Source organism: Aquarana catesbeiana, linkage group LG01 (assembly GCF_042186555.1).
Source record: "Aquarana catesbeiana isolate 2022-GZ linkage group LG01, ASM4218655v1, whole genome shotgun sequence".
In the NCBI taxonomy this organism is placed as follows: domain Eukaryota; kingdom Metazoa; phylum Chordata; class Amphibia; order Anura; family Ranidae; genus Aquarana; species Aquarana catesbeiana.
Window position 1 is genome coordinate 47,769,017 of NC_133324.1, and position 16,529 is coordinate 47,785,545.

Below are 16,529 nucleotides of genomic sequence, written 5' to 3' on the forward strand. Positions count from 1 at the left end.
TGGCAAGTCCTGGATAAACTGCCAAGACTCGGTTGAAATAGTTCTTAAAGCAGTTAAATGACAATTTGCAGTGACATGTAAATGATACCAATGTACACAATAACAGACAGTAAGTAAATGGATTTTTCAAGAAGGCTATTGGTTGCTGCACGTAATACTACTGCTAAAGGGGAACCCCAGGCTGGCCTACAATACCTTTTTGATCCTAATGAGAGATGAAGTAATATAGATGCCAGTAACGTGTCCCCTTTTAAGAGCAATAAAATAGCAGTGTTCAGAATGCAAGGCCTTGCAATTATCTTGTATGGCACAGTGATCAGCAATCCATGCAGGGCAGCTTGTTCTGACTAGTGGCAATCCTCTTATCAATCCAAGTATAAGGTGTCTGTATACGGTGTTCAGAGTGATGTATTAGTGGCTGGTAACTGGCGTTTGGGCAAGTGCCCTCTCACCAATCCTGAGAAACTTTAATGACTTCTTGATGAACGATCCAAGTCGACTCTCCTTACTGCAAGTGGGCTGAGATGGCTGTAATCTGCTGACTCAGCGATGCTGCTGGGGGGTACCCCTGGTGTAGCGAGCGACGTCTGTAATGCCTGGGCTGGAGTTGCAAATATTGTTAGTCGCGTGGTAGCCTGCGATCCTTTCACACAGCGGCGAACTGGTGCACCCTCGATGGATCCCAGGAAGCAAAAGAGCGTGAGCCTGGTCAGCAGATCCCTTTTTAAAGGCTTTCCCACAATTCTCCTCTGAAGCAGATGGCTTGCTGGGAGGTATAGTTCATGGATCGTTCTGCAGTTCAGTGGTGTCTGTTCAGGAGACTACAGTTCCCACAATGCTCTTCACTGGACTCAGGAGTATGATGCGCGTAATCCGAGCCCAGCACTAGGGGAATATAGAAACAGTCTGGGATGGTAGAGGACAAGTCTGCAGAATTAGAAAACTGTAGTCTGCTCCTGGCTACAGAACTTATAGTGGAAGGCAAGGGGCAGAGTCCTCCAGTGACCAGAGTATTTCAGGAGAGGGGAGAATAGCGGCAGGAACGGTGGAGTTTTAGTAAAAGCAGTGTTTTAAAGTGGAGCCCAACCCCACTTTTAGCACCTTTCAGGGGGAGAGCGGGTACCTGGTTTTGACATCTACCCGCTCCCACTTTCGGGTGACTTTGCTGCAGGAATCATCGGCCGGAAGTTCGGCGCCCAAACCCCCCCCTTTCTCCTTCCCCCTGCTGTCGGGCCACTCACAAAGCGCACGCGTAGTAGGGAACCTGCTGTGAAGCCAAAAGGCTTCACTGACAGTTTCCCTTAGCCGAGGTGGCGGCAGCAGCTCCCGAGAGCCGATTTTAAAAAATCGGCTCAGGTGAAGACACAACTGGATTCCTGGACAGTTAAGTGTCCTAATATTAAGTCAGCAGCTACAGTATTTGTAGCTGCTGACTTTTGTTTTCTAAAGGAGCCTGGAGCTCTGCTTTTTAAAGTGGGGTTCCACCCAAAAAAACAAAAATACCTCAAAAATTCTAAAAAAAAAAAACAAAAAAAATTTGGATATTTTTTTTTTTCACTTACCTCTAAATGCCTGTTGCTAGGTGGTCCCTCGGCACAGGAAGGGCTCCGCTCTGCTCCCTCCCTCCTGTCAATCATCTGGGACCCATTACAGGTCCCAGGTGATTGAGCAGCCAATCGCAGCGCCGCTCGCGCATGCGCAGTGGGTGCCAGGCTGTGAAGCCATGGCGCGGCGCCCACAGTTGAAATGCCGGCGTCGACGAGTGGAGGGGGGGGGGGGGGACGAGCGGGGCTTTGATCCCCCACATCGCTGGACCCAGGGACAGGTAAGTGTCCAATTAAAAGTCAGCAGCTGCAGTATTTGTAGCTGCTGACTTTTAATTTTTTTTTTTTTTTTGACGGCCCCCCCTGGGTGGAACTCCTCTTTAAAGTGATATTAAAGTCTTCTTTTTTTTTTTTTTATAACAAACATGTCATACTTGCCTGCTCTGTGTAGTGGTTTTGCCTCCTTCTCTGGTCCCTCGCTGGTGCTCCTGCCAAGTGCCCCCACAGCAAGCTGCTTGATGCTGTGCCTTAAAGTAATCACACCCCTTGAAATTTTCCACATTTTTGTCATGTTACAACCAAAAATGTAAATGTATTTTATGTGGTAGACCAACACAAAGTGGCACATTATTGTGAAGTTGAAGGAAAACGATAAATGGGTTTCAATACTTCTTTTTTTTTTTTTTTTTTTTTAAATAGCTGAAAAGTGTGGCGTGCGTTTGTATTACGGCCCCTTTAACTCTAAAACCCCTAACTAAAATCTAATGGACACAATTGCCTTCAGAAGTCACCTAATTAGAAAATAGAGTCCACATGTGTGTAATTTAATGTGCACACACCCCTTACTGGTGTCTTAAACCTTTCGCCGCCAGGTCCGTACGTCGTACGGACCTAACAGCGGGGGGGTATTGTACACAATCCAGTGGCTGCAGCCATCGGCATTGTATGTGAAATGGACAGGCAGCCTGCTGCCTTCCAGGTGAGAGCGTTCAGGCATTTAATCTCAGTATAAATACAGCTGTTCTGTGAAGCCCTCAGAGGTTGGTTAGAGAACCTTAGTGAATAAACAGCATCATGAAGGCCAATGAACATACCAGACAGGTCAGGGATAAAGTTGTGGAGAAGTATAAAGCAGGGTTATGTTATAAAACAATATCCCAAGCTTTGAACATCTCACGGAGCTCTGTTCAATCCATCAGCCAAAAACGGAAAGAGAATGGCACAACTGGAAACCTACCAAGATATGGCCGTCCACCTAAACTGACAATCCGGGCAAGGAGAGCATTAATCAGAGAAGCAGCCAAGAGGTCCATGATATGATCGAGGAGCTGCAGAGATCCACAGCTCAGGTGGGAGAATCTGTCCACAGGACAACTATTAGTCGTGCACTTCACAAATCTGGCCTTTATGGATGAGTGACAAGAGAAAAAGCCATTGTTACAAGAAAGCCATAATAATTCCTGTTTGCAGTTTGGAAGAAGGTGCTCTGGTCAGATGAGACCAAAATTTAACTTTTTGGCCTGAAAGTAAAACGCTATGTGTGGCAGAAAACTAACACTGCACATCACCCTGAACAACATCCCCACCGTGAAACATGGTGGTGGCATCATCCTGTTGTGGGGATGCTTTTCTTCAGCAGGGACAGGGAAGCTGGTCAGAGTTGATGGGAAGATGGATGGAGCCAAATACAGGACAATCTTAGAAGAAAACCTGTTAGTCTGCAAAAGACTTGAGACTGGGGCGGAGGTTCACCTTCCAGCAGGACAACGACCCTAAACATACAGCCAGAGCTACAATGGAATGGTTTAGAGCAGGGATATGCAATTAGTGGACCTCCAGCTGTTGCAGAACTACACATCCCATGAGGCATAGCAAGACTCTGACAGCCACAAGCATGACACCCAGAGGCAGAGGCATGATGGGACTTGTAGTTTTGCAACAGCTGGAGGTCCGCTACTTGCATATCCCTGGTTTAGAGCAAAGCATATTCTTGTGTTCGAATGGCCCAGTCAAAGTCCAGACCTAAATCCAATTCAGAATCTGTGGCAAGACTTAAATTGCTGTTCAGACGCTCTCCATTCAATCTAAAAGCTTGAGCTATTTTGCAAAGAAGAATGGGCAGAAATGTGCAAAGCTGGTAGAGACATCCCCAAAAAGACTTGTAGCTGTAATTGCAGCGAAAGGTGGTTCTACAAAGTATTTCTCCTGAGCTTCTCCCATCCTTTGAAACTCCCTACCCCAATCTGTCTGACTGTCCCCTAATCTATACATCTTCAGATGATCCCTGAAAACCCTTCTCTTTAAAGAAGCTTATCCTGCTTCTAACTAATACACTGTTTTACTTTCTCCATCAGCTCATCCTTTTGTATCACTTGACCCTCTCTCCTAGATTGTAAGCTCTAACGAGCAGGGCCCTCTAACTCCTCTTGTACCAAATTGTAATGTCTGGCTTCATTTTGTTAAGCGCTGCGCAAACATTGGGGGTATATAAATCCTGTATAATAATATAATATTGACTCTGGTGCTGAATACAAATGCACGCCCCACTTTTCACAGTTTTATTTGTAAAAACATTTGAAAACCATTTATCATTTTCCTTCCACTTCACAATTATGAGCCACTTTGTGTTGGTCTATCACATAAAATCCCAATAAATACATTTACGTTTCTGGTTGTAACATGACAAAATGTGGAAAATTCCAAGGGGTATGAATACTTTTTCAAGGCACTGTATGGGGGCACCCGAGCTGAGCCGCTGCTCTGTGTGTCCATTCATTCAGACACAGAGCCGCGGCTCGGCTCTGTCTTTCTCCTCATTGGCTCACTGAATTTTACAGCAGCGGGAGCCAATGGCCCCAATCAGGAGGGAGAGTCCCTGGACTTTGTGGCTCTTGTGCAACATCGCTAGATTGAAATAGAGCTCAGGTAAGTATTAGAGGGGGCTGCTGCACACAGAAGGTTTATCCTAGTGCATAGTAATGTCATCTCAGCCCAGCCAATAAAAATACTCAGATGCCAGCAGGGAGCTCTGGGACACATCAACACTTGAGTAATGGCGAGTATAGTTCCTCTTTAACTTACAGTGAGAGGCAAATGCTGCCTCTGCTGCACTGAAATCCCAAGCAGAGTTGTCAGAGTTCTTCCCAGCTTGATTACAGAATTCCTTCTCCTAATGGTGGTGAGGCTTCTAACTTCAGTGTGCAGTGGGCTGCATTGTCAGCTGGATCTCTGGCAGATCGAGATTTCCTGTACTTGAAGCATTTTTAAATGAGCAAAAACATGGAAAAATGTGAATGTACAGTATCTCACAAAAGTCAGTACACCCCTCACCTTTTTGTAAATATTTTATTATATCTTTTCATGTGACAACACTGAAGAAATGACACTTTGCTACAATGTAAAGTAGTGAGTGTGCAGCTTGTATAACAGTGTAAATTTGCTGTCCCCTCAAAATAACTCAACACACAGCCATTAATGTCTAAACCGCTGGCAATAAAAGTGAGTACACCCCTAAGTGAAAATGTCCAAATTGGGCCCATAGTGTCAATATTTTGTGTGGCCACCATTATTTTCAAGCACTGCCTTAACCCTCTTGGGCATGGAGTTCACCAGAGCTTCACAGGTTGCCACTGGAGTCCTCTTCCACTCCTCCATGACGACATCACGGAGCTGGTGGATGTTGGAAACCTTGCACTCCTCTCCACCTTCCGTTTTTGAGGATGCCCCACAGATGCTCAATAGGATTTAGGTCTGGAGACATGCTTGGCCAGTCCCTCACCTTTTACGCTCAGCTTCTATAGTAAGGCAATGGTCGTCTTGGAGGTGTTTGGGGTTGTTATGTTGGAATACTGCCCTGCGGCCCAGTCTCCGAAGGGAGGGGATCATGCTTTGCTTCAGTATGTCACAGTACATGTTGGCATTCATGGTTCCCTCAATGAACTGTAGCTCCCCAGTACCGGCAGCACTCATGCAACCCCAGACCATGACACTCCCACCACCATGCTTGACTGTAGGCAAGACACACTTGTCTTTGTACTCCTCACCTGGTTACCGCCATACACGCTTGACACATAGTTACATATGTAGGTGAGGTTAAAAAAAGACTCAAGTCCAACCTATGTGTGTGATTTATATGTCCGTATTACATTGTATATCTCTGCATATTGTGGTCGTTCAGGTGCTTATCTTATTTTTTTTTTTAACTATCGATGCTCCCTGCTGAGACCACTGCCTGTGGAAGGGAATTCCACATCCTTGCTGCTTTTACAGTAAAGAACCCTCTACATAGTTTAAGGTTAAACCTTTTTTCTTCTAATTTTAATGAGTGGCCATGTTTCTTATTAAACTCCCATCCACGAAAAAGTTTTGTCCCTATTGTGGGGTCACCAGTACAGTATTTATAAATCATATCCCCTCTCAAGCGTCTCTTCTCCAGAGAGAATACGTTCACAATAAGCTCGCTACCTTTCCTCATAACTAATATCCTCCAGACCCTTTTATTAGCTTTGTTGCCCTTCTTTGTACTTGCTCCATTTCCAGTACATCCTTCCTGAGGACTGGTGCCCAGAACTGACACCATCTGAACCAAATTAATTTATCTTGATCTCATCAGACCACAGGACATGGTTCCAGTGATCTGTGACCTTCGTCTGCTTGTCTTCAGCAAACTCTTTGCGGGCTTTCTTGTGCATCATCTTTAGAAGCGGCTTCCTTCTGGGACGACAGCCATGCAGACCAATTTGATCCAGTTTGCGGCGTATGGTCTAAGCACTGACAGGCTGACCGCGCCCCCCTCCACCACCCCTTCAACCTCTGCAGCAATGCTGTCGGCACTCAACCTCTGGATAAGACGCTGAGCATGTGCACTCAACTTCTTTGGTCGACCATGACGAGGCCTGTTCTGAGTGGAACCTGTCCTGTTAAACCACCGTATGGTTTTTCTTGGTCACCATGCTGCAGCTCAGTTTCAGGGTCTTGGCAATCTTCTTATAGCCTAGGCCATGGATATGCAGTTAGCGGACATCCTTTTTTTTTTTTTTTTTCAGATCCTCAGAGTTCTTTGCCATGAGGTGCAATGTTGAACTCCCAGTGACCAATATGAGAGAGAGAGCGATTAACGACAAATTTAACACACCTGCTCCCTATTCACATCTGAGAGCTTGTAACACTAACGAGTCACATGACATCGGGGGGGGGGGGGGGGGGATGGCTAATTGGGCCCAATTTGGACATTTTCACTTAGTGGTTGTAACGAATCTTCCCGCACTCCGCTTGAGTGCTTTCGTCCATATACCGCTTCCTCCAGTCTGAATATAGATTTTAGATATTAGCGACCTATTACAACCAGTAACAAGGCAGGACTCGTTTGGCTGCTAGCTGGAACATGAACTGTTTTATTTGAGATCTCACACAAATATATACACCAGCATGACAATACAAACAGTAACCAGAAACCTAATTAACATGAGCTTATAAACTAATCATTTTGACAGCCTAGGTGACTCTGAGGCATGACCTTTCAGGACAGACTTGCCGTCTTTTAGCTCAGAAGACACAATCGCCGTTATCATAAATATAAACACAGGACACCTTTACACAATAGCAAAAGCTAATTACAATTAACAATACAAAAAGTGATCTCCCCCCTCCTCAGCCTAGTAGGCAACAGACTATAGTACAAGTAAACTGTCCGGCTCCTACACAGTTCTAGAGGCCTGTGATCAGCTCTTTCAATTAACATGTTGAGTTCAGAATCAAAGAAACTATATACATTATCCTGGGAGATATTGTGGATAAATATTACTGTTACATTTAAGTAACCACCTTCTCATTGTCCATTAAACGGCTGTCCATCAATTTTCTCAGTCACCCTGTGCCCCTAATGAACACAGGGTGACTTGGACATAGGAGGTACATGAGGAGCTGAAACAAGGGTTTGCCAACCTCCTAGGGATTCTGGGTTCTATGGGCCCCCACTCAAAGTGACTCGCGTCACATCTCTCCCCTTTTGGTAGCAGACTGACACAGGAGGAGACCCTAGACTGGTTGACTCCGAAGTTAGTCCATAGTTCCAGTCCCCCAATTCCTGTACCCACACAGTACCCCAAACAAATTGTTCCAAACAGAGCATTACTCACCCAGCCAAACTCTGCCTCTCTTGTAGAACATACCCGCTGCTGCCCAGCATCCCTGGGATATACAGGTGGAGACTGAAGTCCCATCCACCTTCACAGGAATCCCGTTTTGTGTTGAGGGCAGAGGCCAGCAGCACTCTGCCCTGTTGCCAGCACTTCTGTTGGGTTTCTGTTAGTGAAGACCGCAGGCCTATCCACCGACACCAGATCAAGCTGCAGTTGTGAGGTGCCGATTGCATTCACTGCTTGGGAGGGACCACCACCTCCTCCTCACCCAGGGCCTCCAGAACTGCCGCAGTCTTGGACCCTCTGTCCTGTTGCCAGTGCATCATCTGGGTTGGAGTCATCATTCTGGGGTGCCGTCTGCTGCTGGAACTCTTTCACTATGGTCTCCCAGGTGCATGTACCCTTGTTGGGGAGGGAGAATAGCTACTTCCTCTTCCTGCATCTCTGAAATTCACTGGGGAAGAGGATACCCCGCTTTCTCACCTCGGGCCTCCGAAACTGCCACAGGTGTGGAGCAGAAAGGTCGATTTAAATGACTGGTCTCTGGAATAACTGAAAATCCAGGGCACGGGGTGGTGATGCTTGGGCCTAGTGCCAGCACTTGAGCAGGTGAGGCATAATCTATAACCTTTTCTGACGAACAGTCCATTAAGTCCATATATTCTGTAATCTGTGGCTGGAGAGATGAGCCGACTGCTCCATCTCCCGTATCTTCGGCTGCTGAACAGATGCATTCCTCCACCCAAGATGGTCCTGTGCAGAAACAGGATCGTCAAGGTCAGTCAGCATATGCTGCATCTGCCATAAGACCTGCCAGACCTGCCAGAATAAGACACTGTTATTCTGCCACATTGCCGACTCTTCAGCCAGGATTTCAGAAATGTCTGCTGGTACTTATGGACAGTTCCAGGCAAAGGGAGCCCAGCCCTGGCGCTGAGTCTAGCAGCCGCCTGTAGGCGATCTCCGCCTCCCATTACTGAACGGCCAGAAACTATCTTCCAGTGCACTTCCGAGGCGTTCAGTATCTCTTCTCTGAAATTGATTTCGTCCAACTGCCACTCCAAATGTCTTCCAAAGTTATGGTCCCCTGTCAGCTTCACGTACAACAGTCCCAGGCCACCATAGCCAAAGCCTTCCGTTGGGCTGTCATCTGCTATCCAGGGACTTGCTTGGGATGCATGCCATCGGAGTGCTCTGTGGCTCTCCTCTAGCCGCATTTCTGCCCAGACCAGCCTGCTTAACTCAGCTGTTTTTTTTTTCTCCCAAAAACAGCACCCGCAATCCATACTGAGGCCAGTACCTCTCTTAAATGGAGGGGAGAATTTTTCTCTGGTGTCACTGCTCGCGGGCTAGCATTTCCTTCCAGAGTTCAGAGGATAGAATCATACCATCCCAGCAGGACCTGCTCTTATACTGGTCCTCTGTGCTGTATGTGCATCTCTCGCAACCTCCTTCCGACTTCCTCTTCCATGCGGGCTGGTATCTGTACCTCTCCTCTCCTGCTATGCAGACCTTGGATCCAGGTGGAGGTTTGGATGTCCCAGACTGCAGGAAGCATCCCACTGCTTGCCACCAATGTAACGAAATGTCCCACACTCCGCTTGAGTGCTTTCGTCATATACCGCTTCCTCCAGTCTAAATATAGATATTAGCCGCATGCTACAACCAGGAACAATGCAGGACTTGTTTGGCTGCAAGCTGGAACATGAACTGTTTTATTTGAGATCTCACACAAATATATACACCAGAATGACAATACAAACTGTAACCAGAAACCTAAGTAACCTGAGCTAATTAACTAATCATTTTAGACAGTTTTAGGTGACTCAGAGGCATGACCTTTCAGGATAGACTTGCCGCCTTTTAGCTCAGCTCAGAAGACACGATCAACGTTATCATAAATATAAACACAGGACACCTTTAAACAATAGCAGAAGCTATTAACAATACAAACCGTGATCTCCCCCCTCCGCCTAGTAGGCAGCAGACTATAGTAGAAGTAGACTGTCCGGCTCCTACACAGTTCTAGAGGCCTGTGATCAGCTCTTTCAAGTAACATGTTGAGTTCAGAATCAAAGAAACCAGGAATAGTCTTTTATATATATATATATATATATATATATATATATATATATATATATATATATATATATATATATATATATATATATATATATATATATATATATATATATATCCTGGGAGATATTGTGGATAAATATTACTGATACATTTAAGGTAACCATCTTCTCATTTTCCATTAAACAGCTGTCCATCATTTTTCTCAGTCACCCTATGCCCCTAATGGACACAGGGTAACTTAGACATAGGAGGTACATGGAGAGCTGAAACAAAGGTTTCCCAACCTCTCCAAGGGATTCTGGGTTCTATGCACCCCCCCCCCCCCCCGCCCATAGTGACTCCTGTCACAGGGCAGGGGTGTACTCACTTTTGTTGCCAGTGGTTTAGACATTAATGGCTGTGTGTTGAGTTATTTTGAGGGGACAGCAAATTTACACTGTAATACAAGCTGTACACTCACTACTTTACATTGTAGCAAAGTGTCATTTCTTCAGTGTTGTCACATGAAAAGATAGAAGAAAATATTTACAAACATGTGAGGGGTGTACTAACTTTTGTGAGATACTGTATATACAGTGTGTTTTAGTTGTTATTTTTTTTTTGCTCTGACATGCACCTTTTTTATAGGTGATCTGACTTTGCCTCTATTCTCTTCTCACAGAACCATAACGACATGTGGAGGAACTACTTCTCTGACATTGACTGCTGCCCAAATGCTGTTTACACCCACTGCTATGACTCGTCTGGAACGAAGCTCTTCGTAGCAGGTGGTCCTCTGCCAACGGGTCTTCACGGAAACTACGCCGGCCTCTGGAGCTAGTGAACGCAGCCCAAAAGAAACGGGTGCTGCCTATTGCCCCCTCCCGCACTGGAGGGCAGAAACCAGAACAAAGGGGGCTCCACTTAAATGACTCCTGCCCAGAATTTATTATTTTTTTTGTCTTTTGTTTTGTCAAGACGATGCTTTATTCGAAGATGTTGGTCATCCAATTTTGTCTTAAAATGAATCAAAGCTTTTACAAAAAAAAAAAAAAATTGCTTCTTTTTTAAGAAGTTTTCTTTTACCTAAATTTGAGATACTTTCACACACAGTCTTAAGATCCTCCCTATTTTTTGTTTTTTGTTTTTTTAAATGAAGCTGCAGTCCCTCTCCTCTCTTGAGAAGACTGGCCTTTTCCAGGAGGGAATGTCTGAAGTGTCTGACACTCTCAGAACCATCACCGTTGTTGTGACTGCTGCCATGCCAGGTACTCCTCCAGTAATAACAGCTCTCCCAGTTTTTGTCACCAGCACTCTGTATTTGTACAGCACCTGAGATCAGGAATACTCCAGAACATTCCAGCCTGAAGGACCCATGCCATGACCACTTTGACATACACGGTCAGGTCCAGAAATGACTGCAGCTCCACACTAAACCAGCTTGGCCTCCTGTAATTAGTTGTGGACAGGTTCATTAGGTGGACACTACTGGGTTTTCTGTGAAAATCCAGAGAGATATTATGTATGTGTGTGTGTGTGTGTGTGTAAGTAAATGCGTGTGTGTGAGTACTTTTTGTGCTAAGTACATTACATATGGAGTGAAAAAAAATTAGGTCATAAACATTATTGGTAAAAAGAAAAACTTTATCCATTAGGTCCTGCTTGGAGGACTTTTTATTTTATCTTTTTTTTTAAATGTAAAGAATTCTAACAAAACTGTATAATGAGAGCATTGAACCAATAAATCGTAAACAAAATGTATATGATGTGCTTTAAATTTTGTGATGAGAAAAATCCCAAAGCTGTACTCCATGTTAATATAAAATGATATTTTATTGGGAACTCGTAGAAATGTTAATTGTGCCTAAACGATACCTTGAAATATAACCTTTTATTGTCTTGCGTTCCTCTTGAAAATGGCAGTGCACGTCCTGTACCTATGCTCTCTTATTTAATAGCCTGTATATCTGCAGTGTGAGATCTTCTCCGGCACTGTTGACTCTGACTGCTGGTCTTACCAGATTTGCATTGGGATTTTGTGATGTCACTACTGTGCTGCTCATAGTTCTCCATAGGCTTCATTCACACCTGAGCGTTTTGTAGCTTGAAGCCTTCAAGCTACAAAACTCTTGAGAGGAAAAAAAATCCATTATTCTCTATGGAGATGGTTCACATCTTCCACTCCAAGTGTCCTGAAGCCCTACGCCTGAAGCTCAAACAAGTTCTGGACAATTTTTTGTCGCTCGAATCGGGCAGATTTGGATGTTTTTGGAGCAGGAAGCAGATGACAAAATCTAAAAACATAGCAACAGATGATGAAACAGATGACCATTTTTCCTATTGGCTAATAAAAAAAAAAACGCCGGAAAATGCTGCATGGCAACGCGCAAAAACGCCCGACAAAGGGTGCGGCGTAACGCCAGAAAAACGCTCAAACACGCTACGCTAAGGTGTGAATGGGAATACTGTAGAGCAGAGGTGCTCAACTGCTGGCCCGGGAGCCATATGTGGCCTGCAGCGACCTCAGATGTGGCCCCTCCACCTCCTGCTGTGGATTGGTGGGTCGGCAAGCCCAGATCGCGGGTACCTGACCCTCCATCCCTGAGCATCGATGTGAATAACTGAGCTGGCGTTCTAAAAGAATACCCGCTACTCAGAAGATTTAACGGAAGTGACGTTCAGTTGCAGCCACCCTGGTACACCAGCACTCGTCTCCAGTAAACCTACAGTCAGAAGGCAGCAAGCGGACATCTTTTTACACCCACCGAAGTCTTGCATTTTTACAAGTAATCTCTGCTTATATAGTGAAATACAATATTTGGAAGTCTGTGACACTGCTTTGATGTTACATTTTAAAAGCATTGGCAAGCCTGCTGATCTCACAGGTTTGCTAATCTGACAGAACACCGCTGCTTTTAATATTCAACATGATAACAGTTTGACAGATTCAAAATACTGTATTTCACTAGATAAGTAGAGTTTACTGGTAAAATTAAGTGTGAAATGCAAGACTTTGGTGGGTGTAAAAAGATGTCTGCTTGCCGCCTTCTCACTGTAGACTTGCTGTGTGCGGGTGTACCAAGATGGCTGTGAAGGAATGTCACTTTGGTGGCATTTTCTGATGGGTATCGGTATTCTGATAGAACACCGGCGCTAGAGGAAGTAGAGCCGATGCTTCCTGTATAGCACCGGCATTGATACCAAATGTACTCGGCCAGTGGCGGGAGCGATACAGGAAGCATCGGCTCTGCTCTCTACTGCAGCCGCATGCATCCTCTAGCGCCGGCTCCTATCACAATGATGCTCAGGGATGATGGGTTGGGAACCCATCAGCAGTATCCACCTGCAGTACCAGCCCTGGAGGACAGCCAGCAGCAGCCACCAGCCATACCCGCCTGGGGGACAGCAGCAGCCAGCAATCCCTGCATGAATCCTGAGGAAGAAGTCAGTGGAGGTGCAGGTAAACCACAGTGCATCAGTGTGAAAGCAGCCTATGGGTCCACCTATCTGTTTTTCAGGTGGACCCAATCCGACCCTCCATTCACCTACTATAGAGCTGCAGATGTAAACGGACTTGTCTGTTTACACCCGCCTATCTCCAATCCGAGCCACTTAAAAAAAAAAATCAAGTGAATCTGTCCCCTTCTGTCTGATCGGATCGGAGGGCTGTGTCCGCTCTTCAAATGCAGAGTGGACACGGACCTGTCATCTGCCCACTCTGCTCATTGTGGCCCGCAAACTAGTTACCAAGTCACTAAAGTGGCCCTCGCTCCTCAAAAGATTGGGCACCCCTGCTGTAGAGGAAGCTGCACCTGAGGACCTACAGTGCAAGGATTCCCCTGCTTCTACTTTATCCTTTCTGTGGATCTTCACTTTCTCTGTCTTTCCTGCACCTTCTTGTGTTTCCCGCCCAACCTGTCATCAGATCACCAGCCATTGGATCTCTAGCAAGATGGCTACCTCCACACACAGTGCAAAATGAGGCATTAATGGGGAAATGATCAGCTGCATGGAGACCACAAGCTAAAACGGTGTCTTGCCCATTGTACTCTCAAAAGAAAAAATTCCCCAGTAAAGGTGCTCTTTAAACAGCAAAGTACCAATTTAACAATTTTTATTGATCATAAGTAAAAGTCTGTTTCTTCTTTTAAAATGTTTTCTTCCTACTTGCAATGTTTTCTTACTTTTACAGTGCTGTTGACCATTTCATATTTGCGCTGTCTGCTTTGCCCTACAGTGGACCAAAAAAAAAAAAAAAAAAATGCACTTGCACTATTTTTTTGCAATGCCACACAGCACAAGAGTGTGCCATGGTGTACTGCGGCTTAGGCTCATTAGAGATGTGTTCTCTTTGTACATTGGGGTGCCATTCTAAATGCACACATGCTGGTGCATGGATGAGAGGCCAGTCTTAAATGTATAAATGTTTCATCGATAGTACAGATATGGGGTGAGATTTATTTAAAACTGGAGAGTGCAACATCTGGTGCAGCTCTGCATAGGAACCAATCTGTTTCCAGGTTTTGTTGTCAAAGTTTAGTTGAACAAGCTGAAGTTAGGAGCTGATTGGCTAACGTGCACAGCTGCACCAGATTTTGCACACTCCACCTTTATTAAAGCGGAGCTCCAGCTCCCCCACCACCAAAAATGTAAACGTCAGCAGCTACAAATACTGTAGCTGCTGACTTTTGTTATTAGGACACTTACCTGTCAAGAGATCCCACGAAGTCGGCACCCCAGTCGATTTTTTTCGATCCGTTCTTGGGTGCTGCTGCTGCTGCCATTCCTTGTAAGGAAAACTGCCAGTGAAGCCTTGCGGCTTCACAGCCAGCGCCCTAGTTTTGTGATTGGGGGGGGGGGCGAACTTCCGGGGGACTCCAGCGAGGTCGGCCGAAAGCGGGGATGGGAACATGTTAAAAACAGGTACCTGCTCCCCTCCAGGAGGGTGTCAAATGTGGCAGCGGAGGAGGGGAGCAGGTACCTGTTTTTGACAAGTTCCCATCCCCGCTTTCGGCCTTGCGGCTTCACAGCCAGCGGCTTAGTTTTGTGAATGGAGGGGGGGGGGTGCGAACTTCCGGGGGACCCCAGCGAGGTCGGCCGAAAGCGGGGATGGGAACTTGTCAAAAACAGGTACCTGCTCCCCTCCGGAAGGTGCCAAATGTGGCAGCGGAGGGGGGGGGGGAATAGCAAACAAGCAGAGCTTCCCCTTTTGGGTGGAGCTGTGCTTTAAATCAACCCCATCATTTACTAGCCACCCTCCACCCCGGGTACATTCTTGCCCAAAGCCAATGGTCGCAGTCTATCAATTTTCACATCCCATAGTCATGCCTGCATTGTTTATCCTCATAGACTTTAATGGGGCGGGCCTCCTTAGCCTGTTCTGAATCAGGAGATGGCAAAATTGAAGCCTGCGGTGTTCAACTGTGCAGAGGCAGACAGCGGAAGGTAAGATTCTGGCCGGGGCATGTGCAAGATTGCAGCAGGCCATGACCATCTGGTTTGGGTAAGCTTGCAGCTGAGGTGGGGGAGGATCTGCTTTCATGGACTAAGTACACTTTCTGTGAAACTACAATTTTTTTCCTTTTATTTTATTTATTTTTATAATAGTGCGGGTTACTTGTGGATGTGATGTTCTTCATTTGTCAGCTTGGTATCTGGCTCTAAAGCCGAGTACACTCGATCGGACTTTCCGACGGGAAATGTTCTATGACAGGCTGTTGGTGGTAAATCTGACCGTGTGTATGCTCCATTGGACAATTGTTGTCGGACTTTCCACGGACAAATGTCTGTTGTCGGGTTTTCCGCGGACAAATGTCTGTTGTCGGATTTTCCGATCGTGAGTACACAAAAGTCCAAAGTACAAACACGCATGCTCGGGAAGCAAGGACGAGCCAGAAGCGGTCAGTCTTGTAAACTAGCGTTCGTAATGGAGAATTAACATTTGTGACGCAGCAAATTATGAAATCTCCAAATGCAGCGCACAATTCTCTTCTTCTTTAATGGGATAATAATGAAGCTGCTTTGCTGGTGATACTGATGGAGTTATTGCAAACAAATTTTCAAAGCCTTTTTTTTCTAATGATATCAAGAATAATATTATTATCCTTTTTTTTTTTTTTTTTTTTTTTCCGGCAAGTTAACACTACACCATTATCCCGTAGTTTTTATGATCAAAGATACAACTATGTTGGTGTCCCTTGTTAATTTTACATTGTATTTTTTAAATGTAACTGCCTACTCCCAAGCTGTCATTTGAAGTAAAACACATAGCCAAGTATTATTCTCCACAGTTTTTTTATTGTGCATTAAAAAAAAGAAAACAAATAAAAATAGACATGCTATCTGCCAATAGAACTTAACCAAAAAGTGCATTCTGTGCATCCAAAAATATAGAAAATATACCAAATCAAATCATTATTCATCCAAAAAAATCATGTCAAAGCAATAACTCCAAGGCCAATAAAAAATAACACGTTATCTCCTCAGATTTCGCAACATGTCTGGTTGATGAACGGCTGTTCAGAAATAAACTGAAAAGCGCTAAATTAAAAAAGTGAAAAGAAAAACGCGAACCAACACTCACCAAACTCCTACTAACATGAAATTAGCAGAAGGAGCCCAAAGGGTGGCGCTAAAGAGCTGAAAAACCAAGTAGTACGTCACTACGTTCGTAATTGTTAGCCAACAATTGTGTGGCCGTGTGTATGCAAGACAAGTTTGGGCCAATGCCCTTCGGACAAAATTCCACGGTTTTGTTGGTCAACAATCTGATCGTGTTTACGAG

The 16,529-nt window shown here is 45.2% G+C and overlaps 1 protein-coding gene across 1 annotated transcript in view; it reads left to right on the plus strand.

The window, feature by feature from the left end:
* DCAF12 (DDB1 and CUL4 associated factor 12) overlaps positions 1 to 11,506 on the plus strand; it is a 48,487-nt gene extending 36,981 nt beyond the window's left edge. Inside the window, exon 9 of the mRNA XM_073618262.1 lies at positions 10,428 to 11,506. Coding sequence (XP_073474363.1) covers positions 10,428 to 10,586 — 159 coding nt within the window. The 3' untranslated portion in view covers positions 10,587 to 11,506. The remainder of the gene's footprint in view (positions 1 to 10,427) is intronic.
* Positions 11,507 to 16,529: the final 5,023 nt, after the last annotated feature.